The 19,470-nt window shown below is 42.8% G+C and overlaps 2 protein-coding genes across 16 annotated transcripts in view; one reads left to right on the forward strand and one right to left on the reverse strand.

Annotated features, from left to right (window-relative positions):
• EZH2 (enhancer of zeste 2 polycomb repressive complex 2 subunit) overlaps positions 1–10,833 on the forward strand; it is a 39,624-nt gene extending 28,791 nt beyond the window's left edge. For 7 of the 14 annotated variants that reach the window (XM_006777159.2, XM_006777162.2, XM_006777157.2 and 4 more), the window contains 12 exons: positions 773–864; positions 2,487–2,727; positions 3,297–3,466; positions 3,904–3,998; positions 4,953–4,993; positions 5,379–5,504; positions 5,949–6,127; positions 7,807–7,902; positions 8,667–8,748; positions 9,470–9,550; positions 9,677–9,761; positions 10,321–10,833. In XM_006777159.2, coding sequence (XP_006777222.1) covers positions 773–864; positions 2,487–2,727; positions 3,297–3,466; positions 3,904–3,998; positions 4,953–4,993; positions 5,379–5,504; positions 5,949–6,127; positions 7,807–7,902; positions 8,667–8,748; positions 9,470–9,550; positions 9,677–9,761; positions 10,321–10,390 — 1,358 coding nt within the window. In that variant the 3' untranslated portion in view covers positions 10,391–10,833. The remainder of the gene's footprint in view (positions 1–772; positions 865–2,486; positions 2,728–3,296; positions 3,467–3,903; positions 3,999–4,952; positions 4,994–5,378; positions 5,505–5,948; positions 6,128–7,806; positions 7,903–8,666; positions 8,749–9,469; positions 9,551–9,676; positions 9,762–10,320) is intronic. The other 7 variants (XM_006777166.2, XM_006777167.2, XM_006777160.2 and 4 more) reach the window with 4 other exon arrangements.
• Positions 10,834–17,761: 6,928 nt separating this feature from the next.
• Positions 17,762–19,470, reverse strand: part of CUL1 (cullin 1) — a 64,833-nt gene continuing 63,124 nt past the window's right edge. For both annotated transcript variants that reach the window (XM_006777169.2, XM_006777170.2), the window contains exons 20-21: positions 19,110–19,223; positions 17,762–18,287 (exon numbers count right to left, since the gene is read on the reverse strand). In XM_006777169.2, coding sequence (XP_006777232.1) covers positions 18,207–18,287; positions 19,110–19,223 — 195 coding nt within the window. In that variant the 3' untranslated portion in view covers positions 17,762–18,206. The remainder of the gene's footprint in view (positions 18,288–19,109; positions 19,224–19,470) is intronic.

The raw sequence follows: 19,470 nt of genomic DNA on the forward strand, positions 1-19,470 counted from the left end.
CTGGTTGCAGGCTCTCACTAGGTCCTTGAGTTGTGTTTGAGTCAAAGAAAATGCATTTTAGTGTTTTGAGGCTGTCCTCTCTATACTTAAAAATTAATTTTGTTTTGTTGTTTTTTAAATGTATTTTTTATTGATTTCAGAGAGGAAAGGAGAGGGAGAGAGAGAAATACCAATGATGAGAAAGAATCATTGATTGGCAGCCTCCTCTTGCACACCCCACTCTGGGGATTGAGCCCCTAACCTGGGCATATGACCTTGACTGGAATCGAACCCGGGACCCTTCAGTCCACAGGCCAATGCTCTATCCACTGAACCAAACTGGCTAGGGCTTAAAAATTAGTTTTTAACAAGTGGTATTCCATTCTTCTCTTCTATTTGACAGACTGCTGACTTTTCTTTATAAAGAAAAAAAATTGTAGATGTCAGAATTCTTTTGGTAAAAATAGGAAATCTGATTTCATTGTAGAGGGTGTATCAGTTGTTTCTATGGAGATATCAAAAGTTTATGACCAGAGTTCCGAGTTTACATGCATCTGTTATACTTGTGAGGAGAAAAATGTGAAACCACTAATCATTCCAGTATGCAGTGTTTGTGCCCTGTAGGAGTCGAGGGAAACACATGGTGAGAATTCAGTAAGAACTGGGAGGAAAGTTCTGGGATGTGAATCACATATTAGCAAGACTGGAATGTATTCATTGAATTTTCCCATTGAAACAGGGGAAATGAAGAAGTAAATATTTTATATTTGGATATTTTATCTTTATTTTGCAGCTTTTCATGCAACACCTAACACTTACAAGCGGAAGAACACGGAAACAGCTCTGGACAACAAGCCTTGTGGACCACAATGTTACCAGCATTTGGTAAGCTTGAGTGCCATTTGTTCCTCAAGGGCATTTGAGAAGTGCTGATTCTGAACTGGGTGAGGTGTGTGCAATAACATTAACACTATGGCTCCCCTGTGCTTCTCCTGGCCACACGGTAGGCAGAGGTTCTCACTCATGTGTCTCTCATAGCTCTCACGTATTGCACACACTAGTCCTTCATTGATCTTGTATTAGTCTTTGTGTATGTGTTAATCTCTTCAGCTACAATTCAAAGTCTTTAGAATCGAGGACACTAACATTACACCTTCCAGAGTTTGAGGGTGTGCAGCACAGGTAGCCCACCTAACCCCAGGAACTGGATAGTCACACATAGTGGTCCTAAGCCTTTCTCAGAGCCACAGCCTTTCTTTGAATTTTAGACCCCGTTGTTTAAGCTGTATTATAGGGCCCACAGAATTAAAAAAACAACAACAAAAAAATGATGGAGAAAAGGTAAAGGTTTAGGGAAGTATGAGGTAGAAAAGTTGTTTTTTTTACGGGTACTATCTTATTTTTACCATTTCCCCTCTTTGAACCAAGCCACTCCTACCTAGGAACTAAGTGGGTAAATATTGCCTGTTGGATTTTGGACAGAAGATTCATTGAATGGCACCTGCAGAAGGTATCCTATTTTTAAGCAATTTGGTTTTTGTAGAATGAAGTATAAAACTGTTGGCTGCTCTCAAACTTCTCCCTTCTATTGCCACTAAAAATGGGATTCTTGAGCACTATTTTATATATTCTTCACAAGGCAGAATTCATTTGGCTCATCTGAAATGTTTCTCTGGTCTCTCTGTAGTCAATGCTCTCACCATTGTTTTATACTTTCTGAGACTGGATGTTGCACTTCGTAATACAGAATGTAACCCTCACAGCCTTAATCCTCATGTGTCTTCCTGGGGCTGTGTATCCCTCACAGGAAAAAATGGGATGTTTTAATAGTAAGGCAGGAAATGACAAAGTCCAGCATGTTTATGTGTTTTGTATTCTTGTGTATTTTAACCATGACTATAGAAGCATGTGCTGTCTTAGAAACCCCAGCCAGATTAGGAGAGTTTGACTCCACATGCACAGGAAGTATATGATTTTCCTCATAAAATTTCACTTTTAAAGAAATTATATACGTAAAATACATTTTATATTTTAACTTACTAACCAGTTAATGCATTTCACAAATATAGAACTGTCTTGCCTGATTTCATACCACTGTAGCAATATATAGAACTCATTTCTGTCTTTCTGAAATTTCCACACCAAGGGTCCTCAAACTTTTTAAACGGGGCCAGTTCACTGTCCCTCAGACTGTTGGAGGGCCGGACTATAGTTTAAAAAAAAACTATGAACAAATTCTTATGCACACAGCGGCGGCAAAAACACCCGGCAGGCCGGATAAATGTTTTCGGCGGGCTGCATGTGGCCCGCGGGCCGTAGTTTGAGGACCTCTGTTCCACACTATTAAAAAAAGAAAACAAGCGTATTTAGAGATGCAACTATTTGTGGAAAATGGATATTGTGTTAAATTTCTTGACTACCTTGCTTATCCAATCTTTTGTTTTCTCCTTCAACAAAATGAGTTGTGGAACTTGACCTTGATGTCTCCTCCACGTTTCACTTCATAGGAGGGAGCAAAGGAGTTCGCTGCTGCCCTCACTGCTGAGCGGATCAAGACGCCCCCCAAACGCCCAGGAGGTCGCAGACGAGGGAGGCTTCCCAACAACAGTAGCAGGCCCAGCACCCCCACCATTAATGTGCTGGAGTCAAAGGACACGGACAGTGACAGGGAAGCTGGGACCGAAACAGGTGGAGAGAACAATGATAAAGAAGAAGAGGAGAAAAAAGACGAAACTTCGAGCTCCTCTGGTAGGGGACCTGACAACTGGCTTTACCACTGTTTTGAAAGGTCCACATTGTGGAGAGTAAGGGCATGTGCCATACTGAATAATTTTCCTAGTTGGTTAGTTTTCAATAAAGTGAGAAATCTAAGACCAGGGCATTCTCAAGGAAGGACGCATAGCCGAGTTCTTGTTGCTGTCTTCTGCCCCTGGCCTGCCTACAATGTTTACTGTTTGGTCACTGAGGTTCGAAGTTCATCTATTTCCAGTGTGCCATTTCCTCCAGGGTGGGGCTCATGTCGCTCTGCTTAATATCCTTGATGTTCTGTCGGTCGTTTTGGTTACTTTCCTGACTGGGCTTCAGGTGTCCTACCCTGTGACTTAACCACAAATAACAGAACAGCCCCGTCTGCCTTTGTCATGAAAGCAGCCTAGGCTCCTGGTTCTGTGGGAAAAAGTTTAGTGATACTTTCTACCTCAGTTTGTCCTCAAACATGATTCACTTCCTGCTTTTTTCTTAAGCACACCCTGTTTTACTTCGTAATGCTCTGTTCTGCAGTTGTCATTTCCTGAACATTGCTTAACTTTGGTTTGTAGAAGCAAATTCTCGGTGTCAAACGCCAATAAAGATGAAGCCGAACAGTGAGCCCCCTGAGAACGTGGAGTGGAGCGGGGCCGAGGCCTCCATGTTCCGGGTCCTCATCGGTACCTATTACGACAACTTCTGCGCCATTGCCAGGTTAATTGGGACCAAAACATGTAGACAGGTAAGTATATTGATTAATAAAGACTTTCAGAGAGGGGGGAAAATATGTAATCCTTGTCCAAGTGTAAGAATAGTCTCAATTATTAACCTGATGTTCATCTCCTGGAAAGTACATTTTTTTTGTTTTCCCACTGAAAGGGAACTGAGAGAAAATTATTCTTCTGACTAGATATTTCAGGTTAGGTGACAATGGATTTAAAAAGACAGTGAGAATTCAGATTAAGCCTTATTGATCACATGAGGGATTACTGATCATAATGTAATCACAGCTGCTGTCCCTGCATGAGGGTTGAGACAACATCTTGCTTTGCTCTTTATTGTCCCCAGCACTTGAGCAATGTCACAGAAGAGACATGTTTCTGATATTAATTAGTATAAGAATGTGTAAGTTTGCTTACCACTATGATCCTCAGAGCTGTGACTGTGCCTCTTGTCCAGGTGTATGAGTTTCGGGTCAAAGAGTCCAGCATCATAGCTCCAGTTCCCGCTGAGGATGTCGATACTCCTCCAAGGAAGAAGAAGAGAAAACACCGGTAAGTCCACTTGCAGCCATTCTGAGATGTCACCAGGATGCTGCAGGCCAGGTGTGTCCAAGGGTGTTGGCCAGCCTCTACTTGGCCCATTAAGGAACGGAACTTGAGCTGCCTCAAAAGTAGACTTGTGGAGTTTTGTTTCCACGAGCAGTTGCCGATGTTCTTCTGTAAGAATACAGCAGTGTCAGTAGATTTGGTGTGTTAAGAGTCATAAAAATTATGCTTACTCTGCTGCTTTTGGTTGAGACAAACCTAGTAACTTCTGCAGTAAAGGCTAAGCGAACATTTAATTTGTTCTAAGATGTTTCCCTGAGCTTGAGTGTGATGTATATGACTTCTGCACTGGTTTATATTTTGAGGAGCCACGTTACCTTTCCCCAAGGCCTATGGCAGTGAGTGATGAGGTGACTTGGTTTGTAAGTGCAGAGCCAGAAGATGGCGGCTGGACTGTCAGCTTTAATGTCTTCTCCCCAGTTTTTCTGCAGTTGGGTGTTGGGTAAGGGAGCATCTAGAAACGTGTGTACATGCTGTTCCATTTCTTTAATTTAGAACTGAAAGAACTTAGATGTGTTCCAATAGAATTCAGGCTTTAGTAGGTAATTCTGTATTTTTTGGTTGAATTATTTCTGACCATGGAGCTCAACTGAGTGATTAAAGACATGCCAGTATTATCAACATCAGAATGAACCAGTAGGGAAATGGAACCTGCACATGAAGGAGTGGCCGCCCTCAGTCCTGACTAGGTGACCTTGCAAAGTGCACACATCAGGGCTCTTGGTCATAGTTTCCCCAGTCACCACAAATGCAATGCAAGCTGCATCTTTCAGTCACTTGGATTTAAGGCACCCCTATGTTCATGGCACAGATAGACCTGTTCAAGGAGGTTCTGTGGGATTTGTGCTGACCATTCTTCCTAGCTTCCTGGAGAAGACTGTTTTCTTTGTGTTTTTGCAGATTGTGGGCTGCACACTGCAGAAAGATACAGCTGAAAAAAGGTAGGCATCTATCTATTCATTCAACTTAAAAATGTCTGCTTATTGTTTCAGAATAGTAACGGGGTTAGAGTTTATGATACTTCTATATAATTGACTTCTGTACATTAAACTAAATTAAATGGAGGATGTCTGTTGATTATATTGCCAGTCAGTTCTCTTGTGCAGTGAAGGCGAGTCACAGGTGGGTAAAGGAGCCGCACCCTGGGGATCTGCGATGGGGGCGGGGGGTGCTTTCGGCTATCATTTTGTAGACAGGAATATGTATCAGGTAAAAAAAAAGGGAAAGCCTGCTACGCTCCAAGGTAACGGGAAGAATGTGTTCTTGTTCCTTGTGTATGATCATCTCCCACCTCTGATTGACTTGCATGCCGTTGTCTTGATGCAGACGGCTCCTCTAACCACGTTTACAACTACCAACCCTGTGACCATCCACGGCAGCCTTGTGACAGTTCGTGCCCTTGTGTGATAGCACAGAATTTTTGTGAAAAGTTTTGTCAGTGTAGTTCAGAGTGTAAGTATTTGTTGCTTTGATGCAATTGCATGAGAATTAAGTGGGCCTTTGGTCAGCTATGTGCAGCCCACAACCTGCAAAAAAAACAGTAACTGAAGTTGACATAACATGGCAGCTCTTGCGGAGCCAGTGTCCAGCCAGTGCTCAGGCTAATGGGATGAAAGGAGCTGTTTGTCTCTGGTGGTTTAAATTTAATCATAGTGACGGCACAGAATGTAAGGGGAATCTAGAAATAGCTACCCAAATACTTTCTGGGAACCAGTATTGTCAGAGTTGGGGTGGTTCAGTTTTCAGAATAAACGAACTTGTCATAAGGGTGGTGATACTATTACTGAAGCGGCACATGAAGCTCGGATACACAGGAAGTTTTTCTTCATCTGTGCAGCAGGATAGGGAGGCTGCTGTGAGGGTTCCATGAGTCCACGACGGTGACTGTCTCTGCAGGTCAGAACCGCTTTCCTGGCTGCCGCTGCAAAGCACAGTGCAACACCAAGCAGTGCCCCTGCTACCTGGCCGTCCGGGAGTGCGACCCTGACCTGTGTCTGACGTGCGGAGCTGCTGACCACTGGGACAGCAAGAACGTGTCCTGCAAGAACTGCAGCATCCAGCGGGGCTCCAAGAAGGTGGGGAAAGGGATGAGGGACATGGCAGGGCAAGGCCAGTGGTCTCACTCCATTAGCTGGGGCCAAAAAGTGATCACTGAATGAATGACACAGCTGATGGGGAGAGCCTGAGTTTCTCCTTGGGTAGCCACTCCCACCTCTGTAGCATAGGAGGAACCAGCTGTGAATGGTTTCAGGTTTGGAATAAGGTGTTTTTCTAGTTGTTTAGCAAATAGAATTAGCCATTTATTCTCCTTCCTGCAAATAAATGGTGTTCTGTCGGAATGTAGAGACCCATTCTTTCAAATAGTAGCCAATTTCCCTTTTGTGCAGAACAAGAGATAAAATTTCCCACAGTAGTTTTTGCAGACTGTTCTTTTAATAACCTTGAAAACATCACAGCCAGGAATTACATAACTGGGAAGTGCATGCAGGTGATTTTTTAAATTGTAGCAACCGTGACCTTAATGACCAAGCAAAGGAAACTAACAACGTATACTGGGGAAGGTCAGTGTCTTTTCTTTGGAGTAGGTGGTACGTTTATTCAATTAATCATTTTTATTATAATAGCTGGCATTTATTAAGATATAGTAGGCACTTGGCTAAGTGCCCTGTGTATTAACTCATTAGCCCTCATAACTCCATGAGGGAGTACCCTTATGAACCCATTTCTAAGTTGGGAATCCCAGAGTTTGAGGACTTGAAAGGAGCAAGAATCCCAGGCCCCACTATAGACCTCTGCCTTGGGTCACATGAATTAGATCACACTACTGCACTGCTCGTAGCCTTGCCCCCTCCTACCAGGAGTTCCTGTTCTGGCAGTGCCTTATTTTTTGGCTCTTATGTTTTCAAGTGTTTAGATGGCTTTTCTCTGGGTAGTTCCCATCCATTGAGGTCATCTGTCACAATGATTCTCTACTGTTTCCAATGGCAGACCCTGATGATGAACCCTAAAAAAATTTCATTTCCTACTCCCCACCCCTAACTGTAATAGCATAAACTCCTTTGGTTTAAATCTGAAAACTGTAGAAACTTTCATGTACTTAACATGTTATTTAGCTAGTTTAGTTTCTGATTTGGGAGATTTTGGGAAATTTCCCTGGCCGGTGAATCTAGGCTGGATTAGAATAGGAATAGCTTGGGTAATTAGGGGCCTTTTTAAAGGAAATTGGGGATGAAAGCATAATGAACCATGGTGGAAAGTGAGGGATTTGTTCCCAGACATACTCTAACTAGAATTGGCCCTGCTCATCATTTGGCATCTGCTAAGAACAGAATGCTAAGCTGATGAGAGAGTGACACCACCTCCTGGCAGTTCTCCATGCTGTTGTGAGGAGCTGCTGTGGAAGGAACAGCTGAGCTTTGTTTTTTGTTGAAGTGAATCATTAAGTCAAGTGCTGAAGAAATGACAGGAAGTGCAAAGGTAGCTGTTGTAGGTACCTTGTTGAAGGATGGATGGTTAGTTGATATTTTCTGGGAGGTAGATCTTATATTCTGTACTTTATTTACAAGTAACCAAAAGCACCGCAGTTTGTCAGCCCCTTTCGCAAAAGTGGGTTAGTTTACCTCTCATTACAGGCTCTTAATTCAGGGTACTTGGTGGCTACAAGGGGCCAGAGGATTTACAGGGATTCACCCTGTGATCTCATTAGCAGTCCACTTTGCTCTCCTGATTAAATGACTGTTGCTTTATTCTCTAGCATTTATTGTTGGCACCATCTGATGTGGCTGGCTGGGGGATTTTCATCAAAGATCCTGTACAGAAAAATGAATTCATCTCGGAATACTGTGGAGAGGTAAGGCCAGAGCTATCCAGCTCCGGGCTTGGTATGTAGCAACTTTGTTCTGTGTTGATCATCACTGGGTCTGATTAGAAATGAATGAACACAAAATGCCTTTTTTGGCAACTGGACTGTTTCAGTCCTAGTCACATTTAGCCTTTATCTGGAGACAAAGGGTAAGTACATGAGGTTTGCGATGAGTCTGTCCTACATAATCCACAGCCTCATTATTATAAGGACCTAGAAAGGAATGTCATTAATCTTACGCCTTTTCAGTTATAGAGTTAGGGAAAAGTCATAGGGCTAGCTTGAGTTTGGAATCAGCCCACCTTGAGTTTTTCACTCAGTAGAAAGATTCATTAATTTCTTCAAGAGTAATTCCTTTGATGTGGAAATATTTCTGAGTTGAAGTCCTTCAAATCCATTGTTCTTTGTCGCATGCAGACCAAAGAAATTGGCGTTAGTGACCCTTGATTGAGTTTCCTCAGAAAGGTCCGGTTCTTTCTCTTTTTTAATCTTCACCCAAGGATAATTCTTCCCATCCTTTTTTAGAGTGGGAAGGAGGGAAGAGAGACAGACACATTGGTTGCCTTCCGCATTTGCACCTACCAGGGCTGGGGAATTTACAACTGAGGTACATGCCCTTGACTGGGAGTCGAACCCGAAACCCTTCTGTCGAATGGTCTAACCGCTGATCCAAACTGGCCAGGGCTCCAATTCTATTGATGAACTTGTGTGTGTGGTTTGGTCCCTAATCCAACACTGTCTTTCTTCTTAAGATAATTTCTCAAGATGAAGCCGACAGAAGAGGCAAAGTGTATGATAAATACATGTGCAGCTTTCTCTTCAACTTGAATAATGGTATGTTTAGGAGTCAGAGCACTCAGTTTCTGGGTGGCACTTGGGAGCTGGTGTTTCTCATGCCCTGGCAGAAACTTAAAAATGGGCTGTTGGCATCACTTGTGGGGAGGAGCTGGTCATGTTCAAGGGAAGTGGTCTCGGGAACTCTGAGCTACACAAGACATTGGCTGTGGGACATCTCAGGGTCTGGAGTCAGCTGGGCACACTTCCTCCAGTTAGTGCCTCTGACCTGGGAAGGTACTGAATTTCAAAGCCTCTCCAACATTTCCTGGGTGTTCTCAAGGGACTGAGCAGCTAAACGGTGCTGCTTTCTTGGGAGGTGAGGGAGCGCTGTGATGAGAAGCAGGTGTGTAGTACCTAAGATATTCTAATAACCCTTGGCTGAAACAGAGAATGAAAATTAATTTTAGATACAAAAATGCTTATCCTTGAGGTTGAGAAGAATTTAGATTCCTTTTCTTTTTGCAGGGTTTTGCTCAGTAATACATATTTATAGTTAGGTAATAACATTTGAGAGACAACTCCTGAATTATCAATTCATTTTACCTAGAACGGTATTTTCTTGCACATGTCATTTGGACGAAGTTGGCTGAATGATTTACTTGCTTTTGAAGGCAATCCCTGAAGAACTAACCAATTGTATTTCCAGAATCATAGGAACTTTGTGTTTATTGATCTAAAACTAAAATTGTTCACTTCATTGTGCTTATTTTTTCTTTAGATTTTGTGGTGGACGCAACCCGTAAGGGTAACAAAATTCGTTTTGCAAATCACTCAGTCAATCCAAACTGCTATGCAAAAGGTAGGTGTTTCTGGAGTCAGAATTCCTGTTCTGATGCCAGGACCCCCAGTGATAGTGATGCACGGCATGGAGAGAGTTCCTGTGTGACTGTCCCTTCCCTGGCTGACACCAGCATGTCTCTTGCTGGTATGATGGTGAATGGCGATCACAGGATAGGGATCTTTGCGAAGAGAGCCATCCAGACTGGTGAAGAGCTGTTTTTTGATTACAGGTTAGTAACAGTGCATTTCTGGTGTGACCTGAGGGCTTTCTCCAGGACTCAGGACAGAGGCTGACTCTCTGCTCTTGCTGGGTCTTACGTTGTTGGAGCGTATAATCTTAGGTCATTCTTTGCCTTGGGTATTGGTGGGAAGTTAGGATATAGTTTCCATTATACAAGCACTGGTTATTTTAAAGATATAATGAAAAGAATGTAGAAAGCCCCATTTTTTTTTTACCTTGCTGGTAGGAGCTGGGTGTGATCATGACGCAGTCAGCGTTGCTGTCCTTGAGGATATGCTCGGGTTGTCTTAAATTGTCCAGTGCTGGAGGACTGTTGGCCAATAACCTACCTGCTCACCCTCAGATGGTGTTCACAGGTCTGGTATCAGGTTGGCCGTTTACACTGTTAGGCTCTGTGGGATAAACTGACAAGCTATTTAAAACTTTCCTGAATGTAGTCAGATGACTGTCTAGTTCAATCCTATGGCTGAATATACGTCCCAGTCAGAAGCTCCGTCTCTGAGTCCTGAGTTGTCATAAACTAGGGCCCGTGTGTTGTCACTTTGAAGGTACGACCCAAAGCAGGTGGGACAGCGCCCGAGGACACACTGTGCTGGAGTGGGAGGACGCGGTGAATGAGGCGCAGCTGGGTGTCACTGGATGTGTGTGCCTTTCTCTGCACCCACTGAAGTAAGTGGGTGGTTGTGTTCATTCTCACCTCGGTGGGCCCCGGTCATGCCTGTCTCCTGCCGTTTCAGATACAGCCAGGCCGACGCCCTGAAGTACGTGGGCATCGAACGTGAGATGGAGATCCCTTGACGTCTGCTACCTCCTCCCCGCCTCCTCCAAAACAGCTGCCTTAGCTTCAGGAACCTCGAGTACTGTGGGCAATTTAGAAAAAGAAAATGCAGTTTGAAATTCTGAATTTGCAATGTACTGTAAGAATAATTTAATAGTAATGAGTTTAGATGTCAACTTTTTATGCCTTCTCACCAGCTGCAAAGCGTTTTGTACCAGCAAGTTTTTGCAATAATGCAGTATGGTACATTTTTCAACTTTGAATAAATAATACTTGAACTTCTTCCCACTGTTGGCATTTATCAGGGAGCTTCAGCTGATTTTAGAAAAGGACTGCATCCAAGGGAAAACAAATTCTCACATTTAACACCTTTGGTTTTGTCTAGTAGCATTTATTTGCTTAGTTATAACATTAAATACAGGGGTGGGCAAAAGTAGGTTTATAGTTGCGAGTGCAGAAAAGAGTTTATTCTTGTATTTGTACTACAACTGTATGAATCTGCCTTTGCCCACCCCTGTATAAATGTAATAGAAACATGACTTTTATTATCTACCTATAATATTGTATATACTTTGCCTAGTTGTACTAATATTGCCTATTAATAACTAAATAAATTAACACTCCTTGCATCCTGAGATAGGGACTCATATCCCAGTCAGCCAGGTGAGGTCTGGAGAGCTACCTCTAAGCCTCGTTCTCTGCCTATAAAACGACAGTGTTGGCTTAGGTGAGTTCCAAGAACCTGTTGTTCTAAGGTCCTTTAGACAATCCTTTAGAAATGCAGCAGTGTGACAAGATTCCTTACCTACCCACGAAAGAGGATGCTATAATCAAACTAGTTTTCAAGGAAACCTTGCGGGTACAGTGATAGCATTCTAGCCCCTCCCAAGATACACTGACCAATACTGTGGATAACTCTAAAAACGGCTCCAGTCAGTCTGTGTAGTTGGCCTTTTCTATAGTTAAGACAAAACTACTGATTTATAACGAGAAATTAATTTAAAACTTACTAATTATACAAATACTGATAAGACTGGTTTCTGTTGCATCAGTCAATGCACAAGCTATAGCAACAAGAGTCCTAAAATGAAGTTAATTTGCCACTTAGCTTTGGCAGTGAAAAGATCTGGCTTTACGTGCTAGTCACCTATGGGTTACCCTTAGCTCTGCCACGCTTAACTATCCCCAGGAAACAGTGCCGCATGCTCAGTTGGCTGTTGCTGATGGAGTCACTTAGGAAAACTCTCAGGCTTGCCCTGGGTGCCCACGCTCCAACCTGGGCACTCAGCATGAGTGCAGCCCATTTATGCACTAGCACACGTGAGCCTGCTCAGGAGACATCCTGAGATTGCTCACCCCAGTGGTATCTATCAACAGGGCTCTCATTCTAGCCAACACTTTCCCATTGTTCACACCTCCAAACGCATCCCCAGGTGCAAACAACTGGGTGGTGGAGCCTTGAGTCCAGAGAGGTTCTGCTCACTGAATATACCACAGACCCAAATGCAGCATAAAGATAAAGAAGCAGTAATTCTTCATACGCAGCAAGTTTTTAGAACCTTCACGAAGACCGATGTTCTCACCTGTTCACTATAGCCCATGTGATGATCACCTATAGCAGAGTTGGTCAACTTCAGACTTTATACAGGGGTTTGGGGGGAGAGGGGCACAGAGATAAATAACAGTATGCTTCCCCCCTTTACTATAGACCAATTCTCAACCTTTTTCACCTCATGGCACACAAACGAATTACTTAAATTCTGTGGCACACAGAAATATATATTTTTTGCTGATCTGACAAAATAGGTTATAATTTTGATTCATACCTGACAGGTATTGTATTGTCATTTGATTTGACAATCTAAGGGAAAAGAGGTCATTGCCCCTATTGTATTGTCATTTGATTTGACAATCTAGGGGAAAAGAGGTCACTGCCCTTGTGGCACACCAGTTGAAAATCATCGCTCCTGTAGTCTATGTGTGTTCGTTTCCCTACCAGAGGAATACAGAAATAAGAGTATAACAAGTATTGTGTCAGAATACAGGTGTTTTAAATAGTTTCCAAACAGTTTAAGAATATTACACATTGTTCTCTACCCTGAGCTTCACCTAATGATCATAATATCCTCATGAAGCCCTGGCTGGGTCAGGTTCAGTTGGTGAGAGGGTGGTCCCAAGGTGCCAGGGTTGTGGGGTTTAATCCCTGGTCGGGGAACATAATGAGAAATAACCAATGAATGCTTAAGTGGAACAACAAATCGATGTTTCTCTCTATCTTCTCCCTGCTCTAAAAATGGATAAATTAAAAAAAGGGGAGGGGGTCTGTAATACTTCCAACAATAAAGATTTACAAAAACACCTTACGAAGATGACCCACAGCTATAGTCCTGACCCCAAGTCTAGGCAGCACCTCACCCACAAACTTCTTCACAATTCTTTTCAATCAATATTTTGTAATTTAGCTATCAACCCATTGCGGATCATAGTTTTACTGCTAGCTTTACCCAGTGGCCAGGTAAGTTTCTATTGAACAAGTACAAAAAACGTTTTACATAAATGTTAAAGGCATGCTTTAAAATTAAATACCCATTGCATTTTGAAGTTAGTTATTACAAGAAAGTCTTTGTATCTTACTTGGCTTTCTGGATTGAGTGCTTGATAAATCCTGAATGAATTGAATAGTCACAATCAGGTAAAGCACTACTTTCTTCATCCATTTTATTGTTTTTTCTACGGATATTACATGTTGAAAGATACTGGTCGGCAAGATCAACACCTTGCATATAATATTACATGGAACAGTGGAAACTGGCTTATTTCCTCTCCAGTATGCCAATTTGTCTTTTCTGTTTCACAAGAGGAAGCATCATGGATAGTTGAAATAATTCAAACTTCTCTTTTATCCTTCCAAATCAATAAAACGTCACCTTTTCTTCAGAAGGCTATTTCACCTCTTTTAAGTGTAGATGCTTCATCTTTCAAATATTTTAGCAAGCCTCTATTTGTTCGAATTGTTCCACAAGCTCTTGTTTTATGTAGTAATAAAGTTTCTGCAATTGAAATGCTATTGTAATAGTTATCTTGGTATATGTGATGCCCCCATTCCAGATACAGCCGAAGTAGTGACAGAATAGTCATTCAATTTTTTTCCTTGTGTGTAAATTCCCATATTGCAAACATACCCAGTCTTGATCTCACAAGTAAACCATACTTAATAATTTTAGCTAGGTTTTAAGTTCAAAATAGAAGATAATCCCCTCCAGGGAATCATGCCTTCATCTAACGATAATTCTTGCATAGGTTTATATATTGTTTGAGATTTACTAATAAAGTGGTTGAGTACAGATTGAATTTTAAATAGCCTGGATGAAGGTTTAGTCATGTTTGCATTATCATTGAAATGCCAAAAAGTCCAGATTTGTTCAAAAACGATTTCGACTTACTGTCTGAGGAAATACTGGAACGGCTAGAACTGGATTTATAGACCAATATTCTTTCCAAGTATCCTTTTGAATACGCCCCATTAGCACTATCAGTCCTAAAATTTTTTTCATATCTGTTGGAGTAATAGGAGACCACTTTGTTGCTTTCAAAATTTTGTGCTTTCCCAAATTTTGGTTATAATATATGTTCGATTGATGACAAAATAGTTCAAACAGATCGTCAAAAACCAAGTTGGGGATTTCAATGATGTTCTTAGAATCAGACGGTATAACTGTAACCCTAGAATTACCTTCATGTTTTTCTAAATTAGGTTGAAAGTCCTCTTTTGACCAATCATCTTGGCAACCAAGACACAAATTACACTCAAAATCATGTGGAATTGTTCAAATTTTCAGGTTTGGAATCACTTGAAATTACTATTTTTCGCCTTTTTGAAGGAATAACTATATCACTGCCACTGTCAAAGCTTTCATCACTTTCACTTGGAATATCTGATAAACTGTCAGCAAATACATGCATAATTTTATAAAAATATCAAATTGATATAAAAGTTACTTTTATTAAGAGACTAATCACTTTTAATTCTTTTGTAACTTTTAACTCCAGTGAATGAGTTTTCCGTTACACTGTTTCTCAATGACAGTAGAATAGAAACTACAAGAATTCTTGTGATCCATCCGCAATGTGGATAGTCTACCCAGAAACTGCTGCTTAATTACTTTTCAATACTGTTTGGTTCATTCGGCCTCCAGCCTCCCCTACATCCATTCAGTAACCCAAAAATCTTAACAGCTGCCCCCACCCTGTAAAAGTTAAGTTGTATTATGTAGATGGGTCATCAAGAAAGGGTCTGACTTTGTGAATTTTTTTTTTTTTAAACTCCTCACAGGAGGATTTTTTTCCATTGGTTTTTTAGAGAGTGGAAGGGAGGAAGAAGGGGGGGGGCATGGATGTGAGAGACATATATGGATTGGGTGGCTCCCGCATGAGCCCCAACCAGGTATCAAACCTGGAACCCAGGTATATGGCTCTTGATGGGGAATCGAACCTGTGACCTTTTGGTGCATGCTGATACTCTAACCACTGAACCACACCAGTCAGGGCCAAATTGTGAACTTTTTGAGAACCTAAGTATTCTTTTGAAAAGTTGTCTGAGCTTTGGGCTCCTGTTGGATTAGCTGAAATACATGCTTGCTATTCCCTCAGCCCCTTGTCAGAAACAACCCCAGTGAGGGTCAGCACATCAAGTATGAACTGTGGTTTAAAAGAAATCTCACCTTGACAATTGCCACTTGGTCTGCCACTGGAGAACGGAAAAGATCTCGTTTCCGTTCTAGGCATGTAAACCACCATCAGCGGAGTTATTGTGATTCCTGGAAGAAAAGAAGTCATCTTCAGAAGCAGGATTCAGTCCAAAACATCTGAGTTTTCACCTGTGTGTGGTAAAATCTTAAGTTTTTCCAAGAAATTAGATACCAACATTCAGCAAGGAGATTTGGTCATCTCAAAAGTGCTGTCAATAAAAACCCTTTAAATTTAGGTGCTTCATTCCTGAATCAACTGTTCCCCCCGTTACTGAGCCTGTACTCTAGTGACCTGGGTTTGTGTTTTGAGGCTCTTGACCATCCTTGTTAGGTGAGGATATGGTTTGGGGAATGAAGTGAAAAAGTTCAAGTCTCTTCCCGAACCTCCCCGCCCCCTCCCCCCTCCCAATTTACCTACCATGAGTGCGCAGGTACAGGTATGGAATTTGAGGATGTGGGGTAACCACCTCCTAGCTCATCCCTGTTCCTTTGCTTCCTGTTCTTAGCCAAGGTACTCACCCCAGGGCACTCCTGATCCTAGAGCAGCAGTTCTTAACCTGTGGGTCACGACCCCTTTGGAGGTCGAACAACCCTTTCACAAGGGTCCCCTAAGACCATCAGAAAAACACATACATAATTACATATTGTTTTTGTGATTAATCACTATGCTTTAACTATGTTTAATTTGTAACAATGAAAATACATCCAACATAACAGACATTTACATGACGATTCATAACAGTAGCAAAATTGCAGTTATGAAGTAGCAACGAAAATAATTTTATGGTTTAGGGTCACCACAACATGATTGATATTTATATATTTAAATGTCATTTAACAAAGAAAAAACAACCAAAAAAATGAGTTCGTGTGTCACCTCTGACACACGTGTCATAGGTTCGCCATCACTGATCTAGAGGAACTCGACACACACTAGCAATGGGGTTTAAAACGGGTTCTGAGACTCCTGGGTGTGTCTCCCAGAGGCCAATAAAGTAACTGCAGCTTTGGGCTTGGTTCCCAGGTGGACAGTCTTGGGGCCTGCATCTTTATGATGTGGGGTAGGAGGGGCAAGTCCCCTGGGTGGTCCTGGTTTATACTGGGAATCACTTGAAAAAGATACTAAATAAATGTGGAAACCATTATATAAATGCTTAGTCTTATTACTATTACTTTTTATAACCTGTAACTTTTTTGATCTTTAACTTTTAAAACTAACCTGAATGTACCAGATTATTCTAAGAAACTCTTAAGAACCTACCTTTTGCATATTCCTTTGGCTATGCCTTGTACGTTTATAACCAACTCCATTATAGGTCTACTTTGGTAAGTATGTTCAAGTCCTCACATCCTTAAGAAACCTGTGAGGTTTAGGAAGAAAACAAACCTACAAAAGCCAAGCAGCAGAGCCATACCTTCCCAGGAGGTCTTGCTACCACTTCCATTTTTTTCTGTCCTCTGGTTAGGAAGCGAATGGTGGGACAAGTCAACCGTGGGACTGACTGTGGACAAAGAACAAAGGAGTTAAGAGGATGCGCAGGCTCGAACCGGGGCTCCCAATGCTGGGAGCTGATCTCTGGGGGACACAGCTGAGAACATGCCAACTTACCAGCAGATGCCATAAAGAGCTGTAGCTTGCCAGCTGGTCTCTGGTCCTGCTGTCAGGGGCTCCTCAGTCAGGGACAGAGAGTACTCATGACCCTCTTGCTGGGATCTTGGGAATTTTCCCAGGGGCAGCCTGAGTTCATCTAGAACCATGGCTTCTTATATTTAAACAACTGGATTGAACCAGAATGAAGGAGCCACCGGGCGGTATTGCACCTCCAAGTCTGACACTTGTTCACTGGTCGTACATCACTCACTCCCAGCTCGTCCACTCACTGTGACAAGTTCCCTCTTCTCAGTTTCCCCACCTGTTTCCCAGGTCAGGTGGTCAAAAGATTAATCCCTTCATCCTTATAAGTGGCAGATGGATTCAACATGTCACTGAATCTCATAGGCCACTTCACGTCACCAGAAGAAGTCACAGAAATGAGCATCCATGTTTGAAAAAAAGTTACAAGAAGTCTTGAGGGCTTAAAATGCTAAGCTCTAGAGCAGTGATGGCGAACCTATGACATGCGTGTCAGAGGTGACATGTGAAATCATTTTTTTGGTTGATTTTTCTTTTTTTTTTTTAAATATATTTTATTGGTTTTTTACAGAGAGGAAGGGAGAGGGATAGAGAGTCAGAAACATCGATGAGAGAGAAACATCGATCAGCTGCCTTCTGCACATCTCCTCCTGGGGATGTGCCCGCGACCCAGGTACATGCCCTTGACCGGAATCGAACCTGGGACCTTTCAGTCAGGTTCGCCATCACTGATCTAGAGAATGCAGCCTGTATCACTGGGGATGTAAATTTTCACAATCATTATATCTCTCACATGTAGGAAATAGTAAAACTGAAAACAAAACCAAATGCAACTTGTACAGAAATCCTTTAATTTTCTTTATTTCACACATTAAAAAATGAAACACACTATACAAATGGTTTTCAGAGCAGATTACACGCGGGTCCATTCAGACTCCTCTCAAAGTGTGGCCGACACTCAGTGCTGCCGAGACGGAGGCAGCTGTTAGCACGTAGCCGATGTATTGATCTAGATGCAGTAGCATGCAGCCCTCAGCATGACGGTTCATTCCCCTCTGTTCTTAAATTAGGTTAAATGGCATCGGTGTCCATATTTACAGACTTGAAATGTATCGATCCTGAGCAGTTCTGATGTACATCTGAGACCGGCTGCTGGGAGTCTTGGTCTCAGTTTAAAAAGGGAGGCCAGTGGTGCAGGCGGCTGCTAGGAACTGGTCGTCATCCTGCCCACCAGGAACATTGGCCGCGGTGGCACAGTCAGACCCTCTACAAGGGTTAAGCCAAGTAACTGTAGGTGTCCTTTTCACCATCAACTCGCTCCAAATATTCTTTCTCGATCAGAATGTCAATGCATTTCTGGGTGTTATTTGAAAAAGGAAGAGGTAGTGGAGAAAAACACATTTATTAGCAGAATAGTGACAGGCACCCTCACCATGGATCCCCCACCTCTGAGAGCTCAGCAGGGAGCAGTCACCTCATATATCCCTCCAGTGTAGCCAAGCCCTTGCCTTCCTGAATGGAGTCCCCTCAGCATCAGCCCGGAAGCCACGCATGCCCATGTCTGAACTGGGTTAGGTGCTACAGAAGCCAGTTGGGCCACAATCGCCCTTTACACCAGCAAGGAACAAAGTCATGGGATGCCCTGAACAAACCGGCTCTGAATGCACCCCAGGACCCATCCTGGGCCCCCTGGCTGTCGGGAGTTGCCTGTCAACTGTGCTATCCGCACTGGCTGTCCTTTCTATTTTAAACAACCCAGCCAGAAATGAGCTGAATGGTGCTCACAGAGGAGTCCCCACATAGCAACAGAGATGCACACACACTGATAAATGCTACACCAGAGACCGAGTCTCCTAACATGATGGGGACACAGGACAGCGGGAACTCCATTCTAGAGAGCTCAGTGCTGGTGTTAGCAGTGTGTATGGTGAGCCTATGGGGCTCTGGCGGGCTGGTCACTGCCGCACTTGAGCTGATGTTGGTGGTACAACCAGCTAGCCAAGCATTTACGTCTGACTTCTCTCTCTGCATTCCAATGGAAGCTTAAAAATTAAGCCCATTTTCTTTTGTAGAAATTTGCATATGACTAACCAAGGTTCTTCTTTAGGAAACACTCAATGACCTGCTCTTAGTTCCATCTTTTCTAAACCAACTGCCTCTGCTATGCAATTCCTGTACCTTGATGACCGGGACCCGTGGCTTGAACCGTGAGGACAGCTGAGTGAGCACCTCCCCGAGCAGCTGCTGATGCTTCAGGACCTTTCGCATCTTCATGATCCTCACAATCGCTGCCTGCAGAACAGAGCAGGGAAATGACAACTTGGCCTCAGAATGAAGGACAAGCAAGGAGGCCCCCGAGGCTGTGTCTGGGCGTGGGATGGACCTGGCCTAACAGGTAGCAAACACTGCGGGTGAGCTGGCAGGGACTATGTCTGCCTGCTTTTGGTCTTATGAGCAATTATAACAACTTCATCCAACTATAAAAGCATTTAAAAAGTGAGAAAATACAGTCTTCAAGCCACAGAAGCTGCCTAACCCC

Source organism: Myotis davidii, unplaced genomic scaffold (assembly GCF_000327345.1).
Source record: "Myotis davidii unplaced genomic scaffold, ASM32734v1 scaffold49, whole genome shotgun sequence".
Classification (NCBI taxonomy): Eukaryota; Metazoa; Chordata; class Mammalia; order Chiroptera; family Vespertilionidae; genus Myotis; species Myotis davidii.